Below are 18409 nucleotides of genomic sequence, written 5' to 3' on the forward strand. Positions count from 1 at the left end.
AGCTACATGCAAGATAACATTTATTTAGTCCTTACATACAAAGGCTATGCTAGGCATTTAGACAAAGATAATAAAAAGGTCACACTCCCTGTCCAAGGAGGGAATCACTTAGAGAGAAAAGTGGAATAAGATGTAAAGGCAAAATTTATGCAACAGAAGAGGTACACGGTTCTCTGGCAGTTCAGAGAAAGGAAAGATCACTCTTGGGCAAGGCAGCAAGCAGGGAAAAGGTGTACACCCAAAGAGGCACACACTGGACCTGGGTAAGATGGGCAAAGCCGTAAATAGCAAACACTGAGAAAAGCCAGAGGAAATTCAAGTTGAAGGATTTCATATACCAAAAATTACAGACATGCAAAAGCACACGTTTTCTGGGGGTTGAAAAATGAGCCAGTCTGGCTGGGAGGAAGGACAAAAACGGGTCCAGACTACACAAGAAGGTTGGGCCAGATCACAGAAGGCTTGATAATGCCAGGCTAAAAAGAATCAACTGTATAGAAAAACAAAGAACATGGGATTAACTCAGAATTTAACTCAGGGTCAGTGATGTGGACAGAGCCATACATCAGGAGATTACAAAGCTGACACAGTTGGAAGACACTCATTTGTTAAATCAGTACTTAATGCCTGTTACAAGCCAAGCTCTGTTTGGTGTCTGAAACACCTATAAACACAGCATTAAATACACTTTCCTTACAGATAACTTCACTGCTCTGAAGGTCAAAAAGCCGTGAGAAAGGCTACTACTATTCAGTCAATAAGGAGTGACAGCTCTGAAATTAACATTAGCCCTTTAGATTTACACAATGCAAATTCACACCCATCATGTTTGTTTTGAGACTCACAACTATGATGCCTTTGAGCCCCTGAGGGTGATGCAGTTTTTATGAAAAGCAAGGACAATCTTAAGGCTGCAGAAATAGGAACAGGCTTCCCAACAGACCTGCGGTATTCAGTGTTGGAATTTTCCAAAGAAAAGTAATCAAGATGCTGAAGGAACGACGCATTGTGAGAAACGTGAAGTAACTGAGGCTTTGCAGATGTATAAACGACACTGAACTCTAAAGTAGGTATTATCCAATCCAGAAGCCATAAAAGGTGAATCTGGTGGTATACGCAGACACAGCAGTAGAGAATGGACTTGCGGACAGGGCGGGGGAAGCAGAGGGGAGGATGAATTGAGTAGCGCTGACACCACCATGTGCAAAACAGCTAGCTAGTGGGCAGCTGCTGTGTAACACAGGGAGCCCAGCCTGGTGCTCTGTGATGACCTAGAGCGACAGGGTCGGGGGAGGGAAGAGAGCTCAGGAGGGAGGGGACACATATATAATTACAGCTGATTCGAGTTGTTGTATGGCAGAAACCAACACAATACTGAAAAGCAATTATCTTCCAATTAAAAAAAAAATCTGGCGGTATGATAGTTTAAAGCAGAGGCTGGAAACCACGGTCTGCAGGCCAAATCTGGCCTATCACCTATTTTTAAATAAAATTTTTCTGGGACAAAGTCATACGCATTTGTTGACACACTGTATTCTACAGCAGTTTTCAGGTGACAATGACCATCTTAAGAGTCCTGACAAAGACTAGTCAGCCCGGAAAGCCCCAAATATTTGACTATCTGACCCTTTATAGAAAAAGTTTGCCAACCTCTGTTTAAAGGATGGGCTGAAGGTTAAAGTGAGGCAGGGAATCCTGCCTGGAGTTTGCCAACTTCAGATGAGGAATAAGGCTACTTGCTACTTGAAATGGAAAGAATCCAGATGTGAGAGACAGCCTGGAGACAAAACTGCCAGGATTTTCTAACTGGCCAGATCTGGGGGACAGAGGAAGAGCCAAAACGGATGTTAAAAACCATGTTGGTGACTGGGTATCATTTACAGTAAAGCAATCAGGAGAAAGAACGGGTTTGGAGACAGAAGGAGAGAAAGGCTACGTTAAGTTGCACACCCTGTTTGCGACACATGAATTTTAAACCCCACTCATTCTGAAAGCTACCCAGGTAGAGACGTGCGGGGTCAGTGTAAACTGTGACCGGATCTGAGGAGAGATGCCAGCTGGAGAGGAAGATGTCGGTGTCTCCAACTGAAGTTCTAGAAGGCGGGTGAGGTCACTGAAGGACAGAAAACACGGGGAGTAAATGAAGGCGAGGCACTGCAGTGATGAGCAGCAGTAAGATGAGGCCCTAGGCAGTCAGGGAGTGAAGAGGAGCAGACAGAGAGAAGCCCTTCTCCCGGACTCTGTGCTTTGGTGCCCTGAGACCGCACAGCTCCAAGAGTCCCAAAACACCACGGTCCACAGAGAATCTAAGGGTTACCTTGCAAGAGGCAACCAAGACTTTTACACAACCTGACCCAGTCTACAGACCTCTAGCACCACCACCCACCCGCCCCCCCACCCCTACCCCAGCCACCCCTGCTTCAGCGCCCTGCTGTGGCTCACGTTAGCAGTATCAAACCCGAAGACCACATCTGCGGCTCAGCAACCCCTGCTCAGCACTAACTGAGCAAACAAACCTCCGGCATCAAGACGAAACAAATGTTTAACCTCGCTCCAGCAATGGCAGATGTCCGAAGATCCTTTAAAATCTCTTCAAAAACATTCAACCAAGTGCAGGAGACTGTCCCTCGGGGACAGGTGCAGACAAGGGAACGGCACCCCACAAAGAACACTTTCTCAGTATTGAAGATGAGAATTTTTAACACAGGCTGACAAGTCACTCACCGCGGGCAGAGGGCAGTAGAACTGATGAACCGTGTGCATGACATCCAACAGCATGTTGTGTCCAATGACAAGCTTCCCCTGAAAAAAGTCAAGGTTACGAAAGACTCCTTGGTGCAAATTGTATCAGGGCTTTTTATTGAAGAGCTCAAAAAAACAGAAAATGCTAAGTATCTTGAAATGTATGGCTTGGTTCCATGAGGATTTTGTACTAAACTTACTTTTTGACACTAAGGGGGAAAAAAAATGTATAAAGATATGCAAATAAAGAAATTTGGGCTGGCTTCATTCCTCTTCTGGTGTAAAATCCAGAATGCAAAGTAAAAGCTCCAAATGACTTTGATTTCATTGATCTTTTTCTCTGATTTTATTCATTTTCTACCCAAAAGAATCAGAAGTAGTAAAATTTTTACTAACACAAGAATCAGAAGTAGCAAAATTTTTATTAAAGAGCTCAAAAATGTAACTGAAAATGCTAGATACCTTGAACTGTCAAATAATTTGTGAACAAACTCCAAATATCTATTTCAGAAATGTATTCTTCAAAACAACTCACTTATTTTCAAAAGACACACTCATAACAATGCTAGAAGGTAAAAAATAACTAACTTTATTAAATAGAATGTTTTCATTTCCTTCATCATGTATGTCAAATTCCACAGGGCTTGTTTCAAAATATTGTTTCCAATGAAATTCACTGCTCTTCAACCAACGAGGTACAATATATGTGCAATAAATTAGTCCATTTTGATAAAAATTAAACTGCAAAAATGGAACATCAATTTAGATTTAGCTAGCCAGGTGACAGCATTTTTAACATAAAGCATCTGGAGCTTTTCTCTACGTCCCAGTGGACCTTCAGAGCAATACTCCTTGACTCACAAAGGTAAGCATAATCCTCTGAAATAATAATTCTATACAAAATCTCCCAAATCCAACAGATGAGCTATCCTCTCAGCTCAGTGTGTGGGCCATTCTGAATATCTATACAGTGCTAAGATACCAAGTATTGATCGAAACCACAGAGAAGGAAGAAACCCAAAATGGAAGCCCTAAAAGATAAACCTAACTGTATTATAAATGAAGCCCTCGACCATACTGAAGGTGGCTGGGAAGAACAAAACTAACATCAACACAGCAGATAACAAGAACTGCAATTCCCAGTGTTGGAGGGAAAAAAGTTACAAAGAAGAGAGAGTAGGTTAAAAGTAAACCCTGTGGTACTGGACTAGAATCTGTCGTGTATCAGTATAAATTCATTTTTTAAAATATGCATGTAAGTCAGACACGGAAATATCAACGTGTGCAAACATGCGTGGCCACACACATGTATCATTCTTAGCTCTGTGCAGGGAGGGAACTAGTAGTAGTAACACCACAGCAGCCCAGCACCAGAACTTGGTTTCTAAAAGGAACCCGGGCTCCTTGGAGAAGTCATTGATTCTAGAGCTGAGGAAAGGAAGATACAAGATGAGTGTGGAATATCTTGTGACGTCAGAAAGTAAGGAGGTGCTCAGAAAAGGAAGGGGCTTGTTACAGGCGAGCCAGCCTGAAGAAGCACCAATGGCCCATGTGGTACCATCCAAGCAACAAAATAAATGATAAGAACACTAGATTAAAATCTGTAGAGGGACCTCCCTCATGGTCCAGGGCTTAGGAATCCACCTGTCAATGCAGGGGACACGGTTCGATCGCTGGTCCAGGAAGACCCCACAGGCTATGGGGCAGCTACCCCGTGTGCCACAGCGTCAGAAGCCTGCATCTCTAGGGCCCATGCTCCACAACAAGAGAAGCCACTGCACCGGGAAGCCGTGCACCGCAACCAGAGAAAAGTAGCCCCTGCTCCACTGCAACTAAAGCCCACAGGCGGCAATGAAGACAGCACAGCCAGAAACAAATAAATAATGTTTTTAAATTAAGAGATAAATCTATACAATGGGGACTTCCCTGGTGGTCAAGTGGTTAAGGATCCACCTTCTACTGCAGGGGATGTCAGTTCGATCTCTAATCAGGGAACTAAGATCCTACATGCCTTGGAGCAACTCATCCCGCAAGCCCCAACTACTAAGCCTGTGTGCCACAACTAGAGAGCCTGCACGCTGCAACTAAGACCTGCTGCAGCCAAATAAATAAATTGTTTAAAGATATGTAGAATGAAATAAGTTTCTTTGAGTCCAAAAAAAAAAAAAAAAGGATTAACAGAAGGGGAGCAGGGGCGGCTCTTCTAGAAGATTTCCAGAAACAAATGGAGAAAGAGGGAAACACAAACTCGCCACTAGAATACCACAGTAATGACGGCTGCAGGCAAGATCCACCGACAGATGCTGTCACTGGCAAAAGCTCAAGAAAAAACAGGGTTTTCAGCATCTCAAAACATCGCCCCCAATATATTTATTAACTACAAAAGGGAAAACAGTAACTCTACAGTGCATAGACCCAGCAGACACCACCTGAACTGAGTGATGGGGGTCAACGTCATGAACCATCATTTCTGTGGTCTGCCTGCCAAAACTGTGTCTTCAATCCTACGTGAGAAAAGATCAAACAAATCCAAACCAAGGGACACCTGACACAATTACAATCAATACTCTTTAAAAACATCAAGGTTATAAAAGACAAAGTAAACTACAGACTGCAGAAGACTAAGGAGAAATAACAAGTAAACTCAATGTGGGATCCTAGATAGAACCATCAATAGAAAAAGGACTTAGAGGAAAAACAGGTTAAATTCAAGTTAGCTCATAATATTGTACCAAGGTTAATTTCATGGTTTTGCAACTGTGTGGTTATACAAGACAGTAACATCAGGTGTCGCCAGGTGATGGGCGTATAGAAATCCTCTACCAGTTTTGCAACTTTTCTGTGGGTGAAAAATTAATACGAATTTTTTTTAAAACTAGAGAAAACAGATTCATTACTAAGAATGACAGGGAAAGAATCTGGTCTAATACAGAGCTCACTGGCTATACAGAGCTCAACTATGTTAGTAGTTGTAAAGTATGTGACTTAAATTTTAAATGTCTGGATCACTAATAAACAGGGCTAAATTTTTATCACGGTATGCTCTGTGACACGCACTACGAATGGTCCACAACTTGCCATGAATCACTCTGCAGAAGAGGGACCACAGAGAGGAAAAATAGAGGCACAGCTGGCTAAAGGATCTGAATTGTTTGTACAAGGCAAACAAATGCCCCCATCTTGGAAAAGCCCCCTAAACCATCATGCTGGTTATGGGAGCTCAAAGCCAACTGCTGCCCCACATCTGTTTCAGGGACAGCTTCAGTCAATCCACCACTGCTCTGAAAACGGCTGGTTAAGTGTGTATAATGTAAGCAAACACAACTAGAAACTCCCCTCTGCTTCTGTGTGGGTGTGTGTGCCTCTCGGTCATGTCCAACTCTTTGTGACCTCATAGACTGTAGCCCACCAGGCTCCTCTGTCCATGGAATATACCAGGCAAGAATACTGGAGTGGGTTGCCATTCCCTTCTCCAAGAGATCTTTCTAATCCAGGGATCAAACCCAAGACTTTTGCATTACAGGCAGATTCTTCACCACTGAGCCACCAGGGAAGCCCTCTCTGCTTCTCTGGATACACACAATCTTGTTGCTGTTGATCAGTCATATCCTGACTCTTTGGACTGCAGCACATCAGGCTTCCCTGTCCCCCACCATCTTGTGGAGTTCACCCAAGTTAATGTCCATTGAATCAGTGATGCCATCTGACCATCTCATCCTCTGTCACCCTCTTCTCCTTCTGCCTTAAATCTTTCCCAGCATCAGGGTCTTTTTAGACCCTGAATATTCAGGACTGATTTCCTTTAGTTTAGGACTGACTGCTTTGATCTCCTTGCAGTCCAAGGCACTCACAAGAGTCTTCTCTCCAACACCACAGTTCAAAAGCATCAATTCTTCAGTGCTCAGAGTTTTTTACGGTCCAACTCTCACATCCATACATGACTACTAGAAAAACCGTAACTTTGACTATATGGATCTTTGTTGGCAAAGTGATGTCTCTGCTTTTTAATACGCTATCTAGGTTTGTCACAGCATTTCTTTCAAGGAGCAAGTGTCTTTTAATTTCATGGCTGCAGTCACCACCTGTAGTGATTTTGGAGCCCAAGAAAAAGTCTGTCATTGTTTCCATTGTTTCCCCATCTATTTGCCATGAAGTGATGGGACCAGATGCCATGATCTTAGTTTTTTGAAATGTTGAGTTCTAAACTAGCTTTTTGGCTACTTCTCAAGAGACCCACACCTTTGTTTTTCTCCAGGCTCATCCCTGGTTCTATTCTGTTCCAGTAATATCATTTACTTGAAAGAGCTCCTGAGGAGCCAGCCCTTCTCTCTCTCAAGGTCTAAGTTCTGTTTACCCCTTCCCAGGGCCAGTGGCTGCCTCCCCAAAAGTGCTCCTGTGTGACAAGGCTGCACCTACTGTTGAGACAACCACGGACTCCTGAAGCACCGCCCTCAAGCTTCCCCGATGCAGGGCTCAGCATTTAAGGGACAAGATGACTCCTCCAGGGAGACAAATCCTTCTCCCTAGGCCAGCTATTCAAGGACAAGGAAGTCTCGGACTCCAGGAAGTTTAGCATCAGGCAAGCAGTGTGTCTTGGATGGGTAACTCAACAGAACAACCAGCAGCAAGACCCAGTTTCTCTCTGCAAGATGGGTGTGCTTCTTTTCTTAAAGGATGTAAGAAACAAGGGAAAATATCTACTATATCTATCACAGAATGCTCCAGCACATTTACATAAACAGTTGACACATTTTTTAAATGCATCAAATGTTATCAAGATATAATTAATTCAGGGCTTCTCTGGGGTAGTGGTAAAGAATCTGCCTGCCAATACAGGAGACACAGGTTCAATCCCTGGCCCGGGAAGATCCCACATGCTGGGGAGCAACTAAGCCCGTGTGCCACAACCATCAAGCCTGTGCTCTAGAGCCCAGGAGACACAACTACTGAGCCCATGTGCCATGTCTACTGAGGCCCACGTGGTCTGGAGCCTGTGCTCCACAACAAGAGAAGTCACCGCAATGAGACGCCCGCGCATCGCAACTAGAGAGCAGCCCCTACTTGCCGAAACTAGAGAAAAGCCCTCACGGCAACAAAGACCCAGCACAGCCAAAATAAATAAATAAATAAGATTATTTTAAAAACAAAGATACAAGATTCAATTAAGTGGAAGAATTCAACACAATTATTTTTATCCTCTAGATTTCTTTTAATGAAGGAATACAAGGTTTCAAACACTGGATTATTTCTCCTCATATTCTTTAGTTTGCTATTCTGCTTCTTGTTGGTTTTGAGAATAATAAATATCAGTTTCATGGAGCCACATAAGGCCATCACAGTATAATCCTCTTCTGCATTTTAATAGAAATGCTTTCTGAAAAAATGGTTTGGATGTAATTCAGCAATTACGATGTCACACTGAGCACATTATGACAACAAGCTATCTTTATGAAGTTCTAACTTCTCCCTCCAGACCAGGAAAACATTCTAACATCAATGTGACCAGATGATGGATTTGCAATGATAACTTGGCATTTCACAGTAAATGTTATGTCCAGGAAATTAATTACAAAGTGTGTTTCACTTACCGAATTAGCAATGGCATGAATGACTCTAGAAAATCCCACGGCATCATTCAGTTCTTCCTAATTTAAAAACAAAACAAAACACCAACTATTGAAATATATATGTTCCTTATTTGAATGAGTTCTTTATTGAATCGAGGCAAAAAAAAAAAAAACCAGAGACTGAAATTTTATATCCAGTTAGATGACTTTTGTTTGCTTTGAGTCCATCACCCCCAAACAAGTGTGTTGGAAATGATTTCTGCATGTACCATTTTTCTGTTTCAGAGAGAGGGCTGAGCAAGTGGCAAACTATTCACTAGTTACTAAGATAACAGTGCTAGGGTATACCCATCACTTCCAATCAACTGTTGAAATTTCCACATCCCTCAAGCTGCCTTGAGGGGCTTCCTGGTGGCTCAGCAGTAAAGAATCCATCTGCCAATGCAGGAGACATGGGTTCAATCCCTGGGTCAGAAAGATCCCCTAGAGGAAGAAATGGCAACCCATTCCAGTATTCTTGCCTGGGTAATCAATCCCATGGACAGAGGAACCTGGTGGGCTACAGTCCATAGGGTTGCAGAGTCCGATACAACTTAAGGACTAAACGAGAAGTTGTCTTATAAACAGGGACTTTTTAAAAGCTGCCACCTGCTGGCCAAATCAATACTGCATTCCATTCTGAGGAGAACCACTCAGACCATCTGTTAATTAAGAATTCTCTGATTTTTTTTTTTCCTGAGTGAGTGCTTAGTTGCTCAGTCGTGTCAGACTCTTTTTGACCCCATGAACTGTAGCCCACCAGGCTCCTCTGTCCATGGAATTCTCCAGGCAAGAATACTGAATACTGGAGTGGGTTGCAATTCTCTTCTCTAGGGGATCTTCCCAACCCAAGGATCCTCCTGCGCTACAGGAGGATTCTTTACTAACTGAGCCCCCAGGGAAGCACCCCCTCAACCCCGCCATCTTTTTTCCTGGTCAAATGCATTTTTACAAAATTTTTATAGCATCACACTGAGACGCATTCCCACTCAGCTTCTTCTCTCCTGTCTTCTTCATGACGGTGCTTAAACAGACTCAATTTCTTTCCTATCTTGAAATCCTTTCCTTAACTCTAAACTCTAGAGAACCATTCTCCTTCTCCTTATCTCTTCACAGCTAAATTAATGACTCTTCTCCTGGGATGTCCCTGGTCCAGGGGTTAAGACTGTGCTTCCATTGCAACGGGCATGGGTTCTACTCCTGGTCAGGGAACTAAGATCCTGCATGCTGTGTGGCATGGTCAAAAATTTAAATTAAAACAAAAAAAATTCACTAGGTCCAGTTTAATTCCCAGGAACCTGCAAGCCCCCTGCTCTCCCACTTCACCCTCACTGAAATTGTTTACCTCCTTAAACTACTCTTGAGTCTGAAAAGCAGTGGTGGTTTTGTGGAGAAACTGGAACACTTGTACTTTGTTGGTGGGAATGTAAAGTGGTACAGTCATGTGGGAAATAGCATGGTAGTCCCTCAAAAAATTAAAAATAGAATTATCATATGATCCAGCAATTCCACTCCTGGGTATATGCCCCAAAGAACTGAAAGCAAGGACTCAAGAGAGTCCTTGACAACCATGTTCAGAGCAGCATTAGTCACAAGAACCAAAAGACAGAAGCAACACAAGAGTCCATAAACAGGTAAATGGACAAACATAATGTGGTATATAGAATATTATTCAGACTTCAAAAAGAAAGGAAATTGTGATGCATGCTACAATAAAGATGAACCCAAAATGCCATTACGCTAAATGAACAAAGCCAGTAACAGAAAGACAAATACTATCCAATTCCACTTATGTGAGGCATTGAGAGGAGTCAAATTCATAGACAGAAGGTAGAACGGTGGGTTCCAGAGGCTGGGGGATGGGAGGAGTGGGAAGTTATTAGTTAATGGGTATAGCGTTTCAATTTTGCAGGATAAAAATAGTCTGGAGATGGATGGTGGTGATGGTTGTAGGACAATGTGAATGTACTTAACAGTACAGAACTGAACACTTCAAAATGGCAAAGATGGTAAATTTCATGTTACATATTTTACCAGAATTAAATTTTTTAAAACTATTTTTTTTAAAAGAAAAAAAAAACACCTGTTCTCAAAGCTAAGCCCCTCTAGAGGAGGGCATGGCAACCCACTCCAGTATTCTTGCCTGGAGAATTCCATGGACAGAGGAGCCTGGTGGGCTACAGTCCATCAGGTCGCAAAGAGTTGGACATGAAAGACCATTTAACACTTCCACTTCACTTTCTCCTGTTTAAGGCCACTGGTGTCTCTTAGCTGGTTACTCTTCAGTTTAACTCGTCTTCCTGCTCGAAACCATTCTCCAGAGGACAACCAGAGTGAGGTTCCAACGTAACTATGAGCATGCATCTGTAGGCCCATATCGTCTCAACTTTGTTTTAGGAAAACTAGTTAACCGGGCCTGAATTTAGCCACGGTGAGATCACTTAATGGGCCAAGATGCTCAGTGACACAAAGTCTGAATGATAACCACTAACTCTTGCTCTGAGATGGCTTCACGGAGGTGAAGACAGTCCACCGCAATGCCACCCTCACTTTGCTGGCTACGTCTAAATACCTACCCTCATTCTCTTTCAGGTTTTGCTATGAATTCAATTCTTCTATGGTAGAAAATGATTCACTAAATTGAATCTAACAAAAGCTCTACAATTCTCTTGGCATTTCTCACCCAAAGGAAATGAGTGTAGTTCAATCACCTGTTCCTTAGCGTGTTTCTGCTGCTCTCTTCTTCTGCGTTCTTCTTCATCTACTTTGCTGATAACAATATATCGCTCTTTCTAAAAGACATAAGGCAGATATTCAATTTTCTGGAAGCTACCTGAGCCTCCTCACCCTCTTGAAATTCAGGTTCTGCCACCATTAGAAGTTATAATTTTTTATCAGTGCACAGTCTTTCAGGGGAAAAACACATTCAAAGTATCTTGAAATGCCACCAAAGTTGAGTTGTTGCTTTACAAACTAGAACTCGTCTCCATGTTTCCACGACATTTTCCTATGATTTATTAATTCACCCCAACAGAGTCAATTATAAATATCAAGAGACTGTGAGAGTAAGACACTCCATAATGGACACTAAGATGTTGTATTTGAACATGGATTTCAAAATAGTTGGTTTTAAAATAAAAATTCTATGTAACCCAAATAAATTTAAATCATTATATACCTAAAACTAATACTGTAAGTCAACCATACCTCAATTTAAAAAATTTCTGTATTGTATCTTATTAACATAAGAGAAAAATCCTGGATTTTCCAGTAACTTGTCGGGTAACTAGCATCTTCTTTCTCACACTGCATTCTGGATCAATCAAACACCACAAAATCTCCTGTGTCAAAGTTTGAGATTTATCTTCTAGCAAGATTTAATACATAATCTCTTACTTAATTATACATCTCACTTAAGAACAAGAACCAAATTCTAAAATTCTATAGTTCCGTCAAAGGAACCCACCATCAGCCCACCATTACCCATTTCGGTTCTATCACTGCTCTCTGGGAATACATGATGACAGCATGCTTACGCCCCAGATTCTAAAACCTAATTTTAGTGGCCCATGTAACAAGAAGCAATTACTCCAGGAGTACCATGCATACCAGCTTTCTGTGATGATGAGAACACGTACTAACATTTGCATGCTCTCAAGTTTACAAAGTTCAGTTCCATCCACTACTTTTTAAAAAGCCGTGAGACAGTAGAGCTCATCATCACCATGCTCATGAGTGGATTTACAAATGAGGAAACTGAGGCTGGCAGCGGGGAAATGACTTGTCCAATGTCGCCCAGCTCACGTGTATGGGAGTCAACTCTGATTTTCAACTTCCTGATCTGACTGCACTTTGTATTTGATTATTGTGGCACTGGTTCAGTGCATTTAATGTTGGCCCTGGATAAGCCTTGGGGTTACCTTTTCAGTTTCTAAAGTCTCAACATGAATGCCTTTGGGATACCTAAAGAAAAGAAAGAAAACGTGCTTATCAATAGATGAGATAATGACAGCTAAGACCCTAAAGTACTTTTAAAACAACTATATAGCTATAATTTCATTACATCAGTTTTATTAAGTATGCAATAAATATCACTACAGGAAGACTGTAGAGTAAGCCTATTCCATAATATTTCAGTTTCCAAATGTTTCCCTATCTCTGCTCTTAGAATACAGCAATGTATCTCATTTCAAATTAAGTTTTTAGGACTTAGGCAGTTTCTGAAATGTCAGGCATCATATAATACAGTCAACACATTACTTCACAGTCAAATCTTGCTTCTAAATGTCACAATGCTTACTTCCTAAGTGAAATTTTGAAGGTCTCTTTAGATGGTTTGGGAGGTTTGAGATGAGTAACTCTGTGGTAAGCTTGCACAGTAGTTGGCATCCGCCAAGAAGAGGAATCTGGAATCCATGGGGAGTAAGTTACAAGGATATCATGAGAGGAAAGGAGCCTGATCAAATAATAACGGCCCTTTTCCTGGTCTGGTCAAAGTAAATTCACTGGCAGATTCTAATGAAAGAACAAGAACCCCAAACAAAGTCAAGTGCAAACATCCATCTCTCCAATCCTGACCTTCAACTGCTAAGTTAAGAGATTCACTTGAAAATATAACTAAACTAATGGAAACACCTCCAGAAAAAAACACATACAAAATTTTGGACATTATTTCAGGAGATTCACAGGCCTCCTGAAACCCACCCATGGTCTAATCCCTGCTTTAGAAAAAGCATTCACCTTTCATTTAATCTACTTTATTTCAGTATTTCTTATAAACAGCAAAAGTATGAAATTAAAAATTTTGTGTACAATGCTACTGAAATATAGTAAAGAAGGCAGCCTAATATAATTAAGTATTTTAAGCTGCATAAATTAAATGACAAGAATCTAAGTAAAAATTATCCTGTTTCAAAAAAGAAAAACAAAGACCATTCACCTGAGTATTTCCCAGGTCTTAAAGCCAAACTTTATTATATACCTTCAAAGGTACTACACATACCTTCATATACCTTCAAATAATACTTCAATTTAGGATATGCCAAATTGATCATTAAAAGAAAACTGTAAAGCTTTTACAGCAGCTACTAAGAAGCAAGAGCAAATAAATTAAGCGGGTATTTAACTTAAGAAATTGGGGGGAAAACAGTAACAAAATAAAGCGCTGCCCAAGAACACAGCATGGTCAAGTCACCAAAACCAGCAGACCATCAAAAATGAAATAAAGGCTAAAAAACTGCTTTTAATTTTTTAATCCTGGGTCCCTCACAGAGCCCTCATGTATAATATAAACACTTACTTCCAGCTCAAAGTCTGATAAATCAGTTTTCTTTGGAACCTACGAAAACAAATGAAAAGGTATTAATTTGCAATCATTGAAGCAAAATTCAAACTGACCAAGCACTGGTTGGGAAAGACCACATGAGTTTTAAAAGAAGCTTCATTAGAAGTGACAGTTAACATGCAAAAAAGAACAGAGAGGATGCTTGAGGTGGGAGGATTCCTCACCACCTTTCTTCATCAAAATGCTCTTTACTGGGACTTCCCTGGTGGTCCAGTGGTTAAGAATCCACTTTTCAATGGAGAGGACTCGGGTTTGATCCCTAGTCGGGGAACTAAGATCCTATATGCCAAGGGGCAACTCAGTCCACACACCACACAAGCTGCGAGACAAGCCCGTGTACCACAATCGTGTCCCGACACAGCCGAATCAATGAACTGAACGTGAAAGTGAAAGTCGCTCCGTCATGTCCAACTCTTTGCGACCCCATGGAACGGTTCATGGAATTCTCCAGGCCAGAATACTGAAGTAGCCATTCCCTTCTCCAAGAGAACTAATGAATTGAAAATGCTCTTTATCACTGCTATTATTATACTGCCTTTATAAAAGAGGCAGAAGTCCTTATCGAACCAAAATATTACCTCCTGTGGCTGTATGAAGAGAATTTTAAGTAGACAGATGCATTAAAACACTTCTGTGAAGCTAGTCACAAAGGAGAAGGAAGGAAAGCAGGCTGTTTCAGTTACTGACTCTTTGAAACACCGATGCTTTTTACTGCAGAGAGAAATGAAAAGGACAGAAATAGCCTAACAATGGACTCTGCTCTTCTGAAGTCTTTCTGTATGAAGCACACATCAAGGCTACAATAATTACGCCACTCTTGAGCATGTCTTAAAGCAAAGGTGCACAACAGTTTTCTTCCCTCCAGGACAGGACAAAGCACTCATTCAGTGTCTCAATATACCATGGTCCCCACTGCGTTAACACTAAAGTTAGTGCTGAAATCTTGGGAACATACCTATAATAAAAAGACTATTTATGAATGTTTTTAAGAGACCAAGAAGAGCACATGCCAGAAATCATCTACCTTTCCCAAAAAAGAACAAGTGAAATATTCAAGGCAACTGACCCAGTACATGGCTCTAAATCCAAGTTCTTGTCCTCTTCACTTTGTAATAAATCTTCTATTTTCTTTCTGAAGAATTAGAAGAAAAACATGACCATCAGCATCATTAAGGAACGAAGTCATCAATCAAAAGAACGACCATACTCAAAAGCAGTAACATATGACAATGTAATTTTACCAAATCATAACTTTTTAGTTCAGTAAGGCTTAAAATACTTTACTTTGGCAGATTCTTTTTGTCATTGTTATTAATGAGTTAGTGACAACTTCTCAAGGATTCATTGATACAAGTGATTTACATTTTTACTTTCCTAGTCAAGTAGTTTTGTTATTCAGTCGCCAAGTAGTCTATTGTTCAGTCGCCAGGTTATGTCCAAGTCTCAACAACATGGACTGCAGCATGCCAGGCTTCCCTCTCCCTCACCATCTCTCAGAGTTTGCCCAAGTTCATGTCCATTGAATTAGTAATGCCATTCAACCATCTCATCCTCTGTCACCCTCTTCTCCTTCTACCTTTAATCTTTCCCAACATCAGGGTCTTTTCCAATGAGTCAGCAGTTATACTGATAACTAAACTAAGCAAAACCAGACGCTCCTCCCATGGCACATTTGCTTGTCAGAACTTCACCACAACAGAAAAAAAAACACAGATATGTTGCAATATCTGGATGGGCCTCTGCCTCTGGGGGAACAGTGGCTGTCAGGCCTGTGGTCCACACAAGAGGTCTGCCCCCTTGCCAAGGCAGTCTCAGGCCTGGTGACACATGGCAATTCTGCGCACAGTACACAGAACTCCATTTACAATTGACAGCAGATGGTTGGATGGCATCACCAACTCAATGGACATGAGTCTGAGCTAACTTCAGGAGACAGTGAAAGACAGAAAAGCCTGGCTGCAGTCCATGGGGTCACAAAGAGACGGACACAACTCAGCGATTGAACAACAACATATAACACAAACTCAGGTATGCCACAATTAAATCCTGCCCTGACATCACCCTCTGTGTGTGCTGTGTGTGGCTATCACAAGCCTGAGATACAGGCATCGATCCTGCCCCAAGACACAGGTCTCATCGCACGTCTGCTTTCAGTTTAGGAACTTACACCACTTGGTCAATAAACTTCTTCTGATCGTCAGGAATTGTCACGGGACACTTTGAAGTGTTAGGAGACATGTAGGACAGAGCTCCTGCGCCGTTGGACTGCGAACGCTTCTCATCATACTGCTCTCTTAACTGTCTTTCTTCTTCCTGGTTTAAGTACGGAATTCCTGAACAGAATTTTTAAAAGCGGGCATTAGCAGAAGTCACTGTTTATCATAAAAAATTTTGTAACAAACCACAGAGTCTAAAATACTTGGGAAAGACCATATTTGACTACAGCTCAAAAAAAAAAAAAAATCAATGGAAACAGCAAGTGATTTTGAAATGTATGTGTCTTATTTCATTCACTCCATGTGCTCATTCGTTCATTCATCTCTCAATAAATTGTGATTTTGCATGTACACTGTGCCAGGCACCATACCAGGTGCTGGTGAGCTAATGATGAACAAGGTAGATGCGTCCTGCTCTGTAGTGAAGGGAACAACCTTAGGACGACCAAAGAAGGCCACCAGGCAGGAGGACCCAAAAGGTGAGCATGGATCAGACACGCAGGAACTGGGGGAAGAGTATTTCAGGCAGGGAACAGACATAAATGCCCAGAGGACAGAAATGGCTTGGACTGTTCCAGAAACAGTTCCAGAGAAGGAAGCTGTAAGCAGGAGAACGGAGTAATGTCAGGCTGCAGAGGATGGGGCAGGATTACACGGGCCCTTAAGAGGCCACGGTAAGAATTTACTTATTCTAAGGACAACGGGATGCTGTTGGAAGGCTTTAAGCACAATAATCACATTATCTGCTCCGTTATTTTCATGTACTTTTTAAAAATTATTTCCTTATTTATTTTTGGCTGCACTGGGTCTTTGCCGCTGCGCACGGGCTTTCTCCAGTTGCAGACAGCAGGGGCTACTCTCTAGCTATGGCGGGCACAGGCTCTAGAGCTCACTCAGGTTCAGTAGCTGTGATGTACGGGCTAGCTGCCCTACTGCATATGGAATCTTCCTGGACCAGGGATCAAACCCATGTGCATTGCAAGACAGATTCTTAACCACTAGACCAGCACGGAAGCCCTGCTCCATGTTTTTAAAAGACCATCTGGACTTCTATGAGAACTGAAGTAGGGAGGTCAGCCAGAAGGAACTGTTCACTGTGGTTGTCCAGGCAGGAGATAACCGCTTAGATCAGAGATCAGTACACCTTTCCTTAAAGAGACAAACAAGAAACATTTTAGGCTTATGGGCCATATGGAGATCTCTATGGCAACATGAGATCTCAACATCTTTGTAACATGAAAACAGCCACACACAGTGAGTAAAATAAATGGACACAGTTGTCCCAATAAAGCCAAAAGCTACCTCCTGGACATATTAAATCATCTAGGGATGTACATATAAATGAAGAGCTACAAATAAAAGGCTAAAGCTTAGGAGAAAGGTGCGGAGATACAAATTCAGGTGTCATCAGGATAAAGGGGGGCATTACAAGTCATGGGACAGTTAACAAACTGTGGAACCAATGATGAAGTTAGAAAATCATCATTTGTCAGCAATAATAACTGTCTCAAGCAAGACTCATCAGTGGATGCTAAACCTAATTGAAGAAGTCTGATCAACATTCCAAACACCAAAAGCTGCACAACAATATGCATGTACTTAATACCAGCCAATTGTATACTTAGAAATGGTTAACAGATGACGTACTGTACGTGTGTTTTTCTAAAAGTAAACAGAAAAGCGATAATCATCAGTAACTCGGCTCACTGGTGTCACGTTCTCCTGATATGATGTACTGAGCAGCACACATTTGCAGTGTCTCTGCCCGAGACGAATGGATGCCTCTGGACTTGGCTGCTGCTGCTGCTGCTGCTAAGTCACGTCAGTCGTGTCCGACTCTGTGCAACCCCATAGACGGTAGCCCACCAGGCTCTCCCGTCCCTGGGATTCTCCAGGCAAGAACATTGGAGTGGGTTGCCATTTCCTTCTCCAATGCATGGAAGTGAAAAGTCAAAGTGAAGTCGCTCGGTCATGTCCAACTCTTAGCAACCCCATGGACTGTAGCCTACCAGACTCCTCCGTCCATGGGATTCTCCAGGCAAGAGTACTGGACTTGGCTGAGGAAACATCAAAAAAGTCCCAATTGAGGGGCATGCCACAAACTAGCCTCCGCTACAAAATACTGTCAAGGTACTCAAATCAAAGACAGAGAAATTGTTCTGGATTGTAAAAGAGCAAAGAGATATGACAGCTTAAATGCAGCGTGTGAGCCCAGAGTGAATCTGGATGGGGAGAAGTTGTTTTTCTCTTTTACTCTAAGTAGCAAAACTTATATACATTAGGTTTGTAAATGAGGTAACAGTACTAGAGCAACGTCCATTTCCTAATTTGGATTACTGTACTGTGTAAGAGCAGGTACTTGTTTTTAGGAAAATGCACACTGAAGTAGTTAGAATAAAGAAATGTCATGTTTGGAACTTACTCTAAAATGGTTTGGGGGAAAAAATTATACACAAGCATGTAATGAGAGAAAGGATGACAAGGCAAACAGTATAATGCCA

At 41.8% G+C, this 18409-nt stretch overlaps 1 protein-coding gene across 4 annotated transcripts in view; it reads right to left on the reverse strand.

The window, feature by feature from the left end:
* The window catches only part of PARN (poly(A)-specific ribonuclease), a 175195-nt gene that overhangs the window by 139700 nt on the left and 17086 nt on the right, over window positions 1-18409 (reverse strand). For 3 of the 4 annotated variants that reach the window (XM_043914368.1, XM_043914369.1, XM_043914371.1), the window contains exons 7-13: window positions 15860-16025; window positions 14759-14824; window positions 13648-13686; window positions 12269-12311; window positions 11060-11140; window positions 8331-8387; window positions 2725-2802 (exon numbers count right to left, since the gene is read on the reverse strand). In XM_043914368.1, coding sequence (XP_043770303.1) covers window positions 2725-2802; window positions 8331-8387; window positions 11060-11140; window positions 12269-12311; window positions 13648-13686; window positions 14759-14824; window positions 15860-16025 — 530 coding nt within the window. The remainder of the gene's footprint in view (window positions 1-2724; window positions 2803-8330; window positions 8388-11059; window positions 11141-12268; window positions 12312-13647; window positions 13687-14758; window positions 14825-15859; window positions 16026-18409) is intronic. The other variant, XM_043914370.1, reaches the window with a different exon arrangement.

This window comes from Cervus elaphus, chromosome 10 (assembly GCF_910594005.1).
Source record: "Cervus elaphus chromosome 10, mCerEla1.1, whole genome shotgun sequence".
Classification (NCBI taxonomy): domain Eukaryota; kingdom Metazoa; phylum Chordata; class Mammalia; order Artiodactyla; family Cervidae; genus Cervus; species Cervus elaphus.